Source organism: Myotis davidii, unplaced genomic scaffold (assembly GCF_000327345.1).
Source record: "Myotis davidii unplaced genomic scaffold, ASM32734v1 scaffold44, whole genome shotgun sequence".
In the NCBI taxonomy this organism is placed as follows: domain Eukaryota; kingdom Metazoa; phylum Chordata; class Mammalia; order Chiroptera; family Vespertilionidae; genus Myotis; species Myotis davidii.
Window position 1 is genome coordinate 16,640,924 of NW_006299705.1, and position 8,583 is coordinate 16,649,506.

At 34.6% G+C, this 8,583-nt stretch overlaps 1 protein-coding gene across 2 annotated transcripts in view; it reads left to right on the plus strand.

The window, feature by feature from the left end:
- Positions 1–8,583, plus strand: part of ARSK (arylsulfatase family member K) — a 24,991-nt gene that overhangs the window by 539 nt on the left and 15,869 nt on the right. For both annotated transcript variants that reach the window (XM_006775541.2, XM_006775542.2), the window contains exons 2-3: positions 1,780–1,909; positions 6,424–6,583. In XM_006775541.2, the coding sequence (XP_006775604.2) occupies positions 1,780–1,909; positions 6,424–6,583 (290 nt within the window). The remainder of the gene's footprint in view (positions 1–1,779; positions 1,910–6,423; positions 6,584–8,583) is intronic.

Sequence of the window (8,583 nt, forward strand, 5' to 3'; positions counted from 1 at the left end):
TGCAGGCTTTGGGGAGCAGAATCTGAAACTTGCAAACTTTTTTACCCTGATGAAAAGTAAAAAGTGCATTTTCTCTTGAGGCCCTGTATACACACACGTACAGCACACCACACAGATAAGCATATAATACATATAAAACAATACTTTAGTGCATAACGTGTTCTGATAGCGTCTTTGCAAACCTTTTGATTTTTTTTATTGCTAGCCTCTATTCATTAAATTATTTTACCACTATTTATTATTTTTTTATTTTACCACTATTAATGAACGATCAGTCTATAACCCGTTTGATTTAATAGTAGAGAAAATAACATTCTGCATCTCCACAAAAGCTTCTTAGTTTTCCAGAGGTCATTTCCCAATTCACCGCAAGTTTGCAGGAATTTGTGTTTGCGTGAGAAGTGAAGAAAATGAACGTGTTGTTTTTTGTTGTTGTTGTTTGCCCAGGTATCTGATAATCCTGTTAGTGCTGATTTAAATTCATTAGCTGATGTACTTTGATTCACTCCCTGATGATATTCCAGGGAAATTGTGTGCGTGTTGTTGAATCCTAAACTTGAACAGTTTTTGAAACTTTCCCCAAGCCATCAATCAACAGAATATTACTATCAATATTACCTGATACTTAGTATTATTCCATGATTTTAAAACCAATGCCTGGACAGATGTTTGGTTACTAATTATGACATTTGTTCATTATCCCTGGGAGTTAGTGTGGTCACATAGAGAGTTGGTGTTAAGCTTGTCTGGTACTAGAGTGCTTTTCATCACCATTGTTGTATGGCCTTTCTCCTGGACTGACCCATGATGATTAAAGTTACATAATCTGGATATACCCATCGGACTTGAGAATATTACTAAAGTAATCTTTATGGTTACCTAAACTTACAGAACAGGCAGTATTGGAGAGTAATCTGTAAGAGAATGCTCTTGAGATCAGAGGGAAAGGAAGGACGCAGGATTGTGCAGAGCAAAGTTGGGTCTTGTTGCTGTAGATATGGAGGCCTGGGTTGACCGTATGGGTAGTTCTCACACTAGTATGATACCTCAGAACTGATTCCAGTGTGGGGAGGCGCCAGGCCTGTGTGCCTGCATGGTGGATGGCCATTAGTTAGGGGCTGCTCCCAGAGTGGGGCATGGTCTTGGGCAAGAAAACTCTTTAGCAGAGGCAGTCTTCTGTTTCTAAAAGGAAATGTGGGTGGTGCATCACAACATACCGAGAAACTTCTAACGATGTCTGGGTCCTTCTCATTATTTAGGTTTCATACTTCCCAGAGAAACCTTCCCTGTCCACTCTATCTGGAGGAGGTCTCCCTTGTTATTCTGTGTCTCAGGTTTTTTTCAAAGCACATACCACAATTTGTAATTATTCATATTTTATTTTCCAGTATACTTTAGCCTCCCCCACCAGATTAAACTTGAAAGGCACCAGGGATTCTGTTTTATCTCCAGGTTGTATCTCCAGATCTTTCATAGTCCCTGGCACACAAATACTCAGTAAATACTGGTTCAATCAGTCCATCATCCTCCAAAAGAGCTTTTTCAGAAAGTCCTTTAATTTATTTACTATATTCTAATGAATCTAAGTGGACCACTGCATTAAATTCTCTGGATTTTGAGCCAGATACTGATAACCCTTTTAAACTTGTTTTTAGCTGTTGAGGATTTTAGGGTCATATTGAAGTCCTTTGATGTTTATAAGTTTTAAGGTTAAAATTAAAAGAAACAATTTTCTTGTTTCGTGATGCGATCGTTGTTAATTACATTTCTTCATTCCAGGATGGAAGGCTAACATTTTATCCAGGAAGTCAGGTAGTGAAACTTCCGTTTATCAACTTCATGAAAGCACATGGCACTTCCTTTCTGAATGCCTACACAAATTCTCCAATCTGCTGCCCATCACGTGCAGGTATGAACATGCTTAATATTAATGGAAGAAAGTGGCCACACACTGAAAATAATTTTATAATTTAAAATTATTCCCAAAAGTAGTATAGCAAGTAATATTTGGCATTTAATAAAAATATTGTAAGTGTTTTGGGTTTTAAGGTATGTATTGGGTATTGGGGTTAGATTTTCTAATTTATTTTTCCAGAATAGGAATTTTTATCATTTAAAAGGGTGTTTAGTTCATGTGTTACTATTTCATTTCCTAATGATTGAGTGACTAAGAATCTTTTGACCAAGCAAATGAGGAAATATTCATATTTCTTGGAAGAGTTATATTTCCAAGGAAGTTTTTCAGTAAGAGTACAAGGAGTTGAGTGGGGACTTCAGAGTATACCATAAAGTAGTTAGAACTTGTCATAAATCAGGTTTATCTGAAGTTTTCCATGTTATTTCAGATTACATCTCTTCAGGCTCAATTCACTTCTATCCCAATCTAATCATTTTATTATGGTAATTTAACAAATAGGTATGATTTTAATGGCAAAACTTGTTTCCGTGACATTAAGCCATGAATAACTGAGAAATGGGGGAAAAACTGCCATTCTTATATCTTCTATCTCTTCTCTGACGGTTGTTTTCCTCATTCTAATACATGATTGGTTGCTTTGGAACTCATAAGTAGCATTCAACAATTTGTTTTTGTCTGTTAGTTCCCAGCATGATATTCTCTGCGATTTGAGTCACAAGTTTCTTTGCCTACATTTTCAGTACTATCAACTATATAATCACCAATGATTAAAGGAATCCTGAACTATATTATAAATTACATTTCAATGATGAAGGGCCAGATATATTAAAAAACAGTGTTGTTACTTTTTTACATTTCCAGAACATATTTAACTAAAAATTTACATGTTTTCACTCCTCTCCTCTATACCCTCCCTCCCCCACCATCCTCAACCCCCACTCTGGCAAGCATAGGCAGTTGAATTTGGTTCTTTTTAGATTCCACATATATGTGAGATGGTACAGTATTTAGTACTTTACCTAACTTCATTTACTATAATGCCCTCAAGGTGCATCCATTGTCACAAAAAGGCAGGATTTCCTGATCTTTTATAGCTGAATATTAGATAGATGATAGATAGATAGATAGATAGATAGATAGATAGATAATCACATCACATTGATTTTATTCATCTCTTGATGGACACTTAGGTTGTTTCTGTCTTGGCTATTGTAAATAATGCAGTGAACGTGGGGGTGCAGGTATTTCTCTGAGCTAGTGACTTAATTTGCTCCAGATATTTACCCAGAAATGGAGTTGTTGGATTGATTATATGATTTTTGCGGTGTAATTTTTTTAGGAACCTCCATAGTAACTTCCTCAGTTTTCCATAAGGGTTTCACCAATTTAGATTCCCATCTCCATGCATGAGGGTTTTGCTGGGTATTCTTTTCTCCATATCCTAACCAATACTTGTTATCTCGTCTTTTGATAGTAACCATTCTAACAGGCACAAGGTAATATCTCATTGTAGTTTTGATTTGCATTGCCATCATGATTAGTAATATTGAAAATGTTTTCATGTACCTGTTGGCCATTTCTAAGTTTTCAACAGAAAAATGTTTATTCAGATCCTCTGCCCATTTTGTAATCGAAGTGTTGTTTTGTTTGTTTCTTGTTTTTTTGCTACTGAGTTGTATGAGTTCTTTATATTTTTTGAATATTGAATTCAACAGATGATTTAAAAATTATTTTTCCCAATCATGGGTTGCCTTTTCATTTTATTGATAGTTTTCTTTACTGAACAGAAGCTTTTAATTTTATATACTCCCATTTATTTATTTCAGCTTTTCTTGCCTTTGCTTTTGGTGTCAAATCCAAAAACTTATTGTCAAGATCAGTGTCAAGGACCTTACCTACTATGTTTTCTAGAAATTTCATGGTTTCAGGTTTTATGTCTATATGTTTAATCCATTTTGAGTTGATTTTTGTGTATGGTGTAAGATAAAGGTTCACTTTCCCCAACACCATTTATTGAAAAGACTAGCCTTTCCCCATTGTATATTTTTGGCTCCTTTGTCATAAATTAATTGGCGAAATATGCATGGGTTTATTTCTGGGCTCTCTATTCTGTTTCATTGATCTATGTGTCTGTTCTATAACAATAACATACTAGTTTGAAGATTATAGATTTGTAATACAGTTTGAAATCAGGAAGTGTAATGCCTCTAACTTTGTTCTTCTTTCTCAAGATTGCTGTGACTATTCGGGGTCTTATATGGTTGCATACAAATTTCAGAACTGTTTATTCCAGTGGTTCTCAACCTTCCTAATGCCGTGACCTTTTAATACAGTTCCTCATGTTTGGTGACCCCCAACCATAACATTATTTTCATTGCTACTTCATAACTGTAATTTTGCTACCATTATGAATCGTAATGTAAATATCTGATATGCAGGATGTATTTTCATTGTTACAAATTGAACATAATTAGAGCATAGTGATTAATCACAAAACAATATGTAATTATATATGTGTTTTCCGATGGTCTTAGGCGACCTCTGTGAAAGGGTCGTTCGACCCCCAAAGGGGTCGCGACCCATAGGTTGAGAACCACTGGTTTATTCTCTTTCTGTGAAAAATGCCATTGAAGTTTTGATAGGTATTGCATTGAATCTGTAGATTGTTTGGGATAGTATGGACATTATAAGAATATTAATTCTTTCAGTCCATGAACATATATTATCTTTCCATTTATTTGTGTCTTCTTCAATTTCTTTAAACCATATCTTGCAGTTTTTAATGTACATATCTTTCACCTCCTTGGTTAAATTTATTTCTAGGTATTTTATTCTTTTTGATGCAATTATAAATGGTATTTTTTTCTTAATTTTTCTTTCTGACAATCCATTGATTTGTGGATTTTAAACCATATTTGTATTCCTAGGATAAAGTCCAGTTGATCATGGTGTATGATCCTTTTAATATACTGTTGAATTCAGTTTGCTAATATTTTGTTGAGAATTTTTGCATCTCTGTTCATCAGGGATATTGGCCTGTAATATTTTTTTGTATTGTTCTTGTATGGTTTTAGTACAAGGGTAATGCTGGCCTTGTAAAATGAGTTTGGAAGTGTTCCCTCTTTTTTTTTTTTGAAGAGTTTGAAAAGGACTGGTATTCTCTTTTTAAGTTTTGGTCCAGGACTTTTCTTTGTTGTGAGGTTTTTTATTACTGAGTCAATTTCCTTACTCATAATTGGTCTGTTCAGATTTTCTATTTCTTCATGATTCAGTATTGTTTGGTTGTATGTTTCTAGGAATTTTTCCATTTCTTCTAGGTTATCAAATTTCTTGGCATATAACTTCATTGTAGTCTCTTATAATCCTTTGTATTTGTGTGGTATCAGATGTAACATCTACCTTTAATTTCTAAAAGTATTTATTTCAGTCCTTTTTCTAGGAAAGTCTAGCTTAAGGTTTATTTTGTTAGTCTTTTTTAAAACCAACTCTTAGTTTTATCAGTCTTTCCAGTCTCTATTTCATTTATTTCAACTCTGATCTTTATTTCCTTTCTCTTACTAACTTTGGGCTTTTTTTTTCTAGTTCTTAAAGATGTACAGTTATTGTTTATTTGAGCTTTTTCTTTTTTCTTAATGTAGGTGTTCATCACTATGAAATTCCGTCTTACTAGTAGAACTACTTTTTATGCATCCCATTAATTTTGGAATGTTGTATTTTCATTTTCAATTGTTTCAAGATATATTTTGACTTCTCTTTTGATGTTTTCTTTGACCCATTGGTTGTTCAGTAGCATATTGCTTAATTTCCACATATTTGTGAATTTCCCAGTTTTCTTTATTGTAGTCAGAAAATTGCTTGATATGATTTCAATCTTCTTAAATATATTAAGACTTGTTTTGTAGCCTCAGATATGATCTGTCCTGAAATGTTCCATGTGTACGTGAGAATAATATATTTTTTATGTTGCTTTTGAGTGGAATGTTCTTTAAATGTCTGTTAAGTGTATCTGGTATTACAGGTAGTTTAAGTCCAGTGTTTTCTTACTGATTTTCTATCTGTTGTTGAAAGTGGGGTATTGCAGTACCCTAGTACTATTGTATTGCTGTCTGTTTTTCTCTTTAGGTCTGTTAATATTTGAAGAAGGATTTATTGAATGAATAGTTGTAGAAAATGAGATAATTAATCATGGACTACTTAGTGATTATTTTTGTGGTTGAAAGATGACTCTAGAATCAGACAGGCTTTATATTTAATTCCAGCCGTATTTACCTTAAGCAACTTAAACTATAAGCATTACAGACTCACCTGTAAAATGGAAATAGTAACTCTTTGCAGAGTTTCCGAGGTAATCAGAAATGTCAGGTGAAGCACCTAATGCAGATATATTTTGTTCCAGAGCATGCGCTCTAAACTAGTAGACTCTATTCTCTCTTGCAGTAATTGTCTTAATAGTTAACACAAATTTTTAAGCTTACACTGATCTCTATTTCTTCTTTTCCCCCCAGCAATGTGGAGTGGCCTCTTCACTCACTTAACGGAATCTTGGAATAACTTTAAGGGCCTAGATCCAAATTATACAACATGGATGGATATCATGGAGAAGCACGGGTACCAAACACAAAAATTTGGAAAGCTGGACTATACCTCAGGACATCATTCCATTAGGTAAAAAATAAAACAAAAAATAGTCCTCATAGGCTTTTCTCTGCTAGATCACAAAAATATGCCCTTTTTGACTTTTTAAAAATTTCTCTAATAAGGTAAAATCAAATCTCTTAATCCCTCAATTGTGTTAATTGGTTAAAACATTAGCTTTCTTTAATCTTCCTAAAATATTAAATTTGCTAATATGCTGATAATTTTTTCTTAAATATTAAAGGTCATTAAGATATCTATTAATTTGTTTAGCCCATGGTTTATTTTTACTGAAATTTTGTTACATAATGGCTACTTTATTAATTACTTTACAGTTTTCTTGATACTTGTTTTTGTGAGTTCATTCTAATGTGAGTCTATTATAACTTCCTTTTTTTTTTTCTTTCATTTTACTAAGTTCTCAAAACCAGGTAGTCAAGCCTGGTTGATAATAGTAGAGATCTAGCAACAGATTAACTACTTTTGAATTCTAGTTTCTCTGTCTACTACTAACCTGTGGTAGTATAATCTTGGAAACATTGTCTAAGCTCAGGAACTTTAATTTCTTTGTTGTAAGGATAAAATGAAATAATATATGCAGAAAAGAGCTAACACAGTAGGTCCGAAACTTGTAACCTTAGAAAGACCTGCTTTCAAAGTTGGCCTTGCGCTGACATCTGGAAACTTGAATTTCAGGAGTGTTCTATATTCCCTAACTGATCAGATGAATTACTGTGTACCTAGAGTGTTTGTACAATGTGGTTCATTCTGAACACCTGATTTCGCTCTGGGAGTCTGCAGTTTTGGTATGTTCTCGGTGGAGGGTGTCTACATAATCAGCCCACAATGACAACTTGGGTATTAAGTCTCTAATGAGCTTTCTGATAGACAACACTTTACACATATTGTCGTAAACAGATGCTGGATGAATTATACCTTGTTTCCTGTGGAATTACCCTAAGCATATTTTCCCTTTGCTGCTATTGCATTGTGTCCTTTTGCTGTAATAAGTCATAAGTGAATAAAACTCTTTGCTGGCCCCATGAGTCCTCCTAGTGAACTTAGGTGTAATCTTCGGGTCTCCCTACACTGTGACTCCTGGCACAAATTTATATTAAGACCTCAGAGCAGTACCTCTTGTCTAACAGGTGCTAATTGAGGGCTATGGTAAATATAGTCGTGATGAGGATGATGCTAATGACTACAATAAGAGCCAGAGAAATATATTCAATAAAAGTAATGGTACATGCCGTGAGATAAATAGTGTTCCCCAAAAATTCACATCCACCTGAAGTTTCAGAATGTGACCTTATGTGGAAACAGATCCAGTTTGTAGATTCAATTGGAGGTGAAATCATCCTGGATTTAGAGTGAATCCTAGTCCTTCCTTATCAGAGGAGGGAAGGATACATACACACAGAGAAAACGGTGTGGAGACAAGAGACATATTTGGAAGTGATCGCATCTAAACTCAAAGAATGCTAAAAGATCACAAGCCAGAGAATGCTAAAGCTTGCCAAGAGTTACCAGGGGCTAGGAAGAAGCAAGGGGATATTCATCCCTAGAACCGACGAGCTACGGTTCTCAACAGGCACACTGGTGTGCCGCAAGAATTTTTAAAACATGCAATACTTGACTACTTACTCAAGGGCACTGGCCTGTTCTCCCTTAGGTTATCAAATTTTAAGACATGACAACAGCCAACCCAACAATAGCCATCTGGTGTGAATGAATCAAAAGTGTACCTACTTTTTGTCAGGTGGACAAATAATGTATTTTTTGGTGTGCTGCAGAATTTCTAGCCTCCAGACTGGGAGGGAATAAATTTCTGTTGTCTTAATCTACGCCATTTGTAGTAGTTTGTTAGAGCAGCCCAAGGAAACTAATACAATGACTTTTGGGTAAACAGATACTAAGTCCCTCAGAACTCTGCAGGCTAGTGAATAAGTCTGTGTTTACCTAACCATGGCAACTATTATTTTATAATCTGATATCTATAACTTTAGGTCAGTTTTGTCCATATTGAGGAT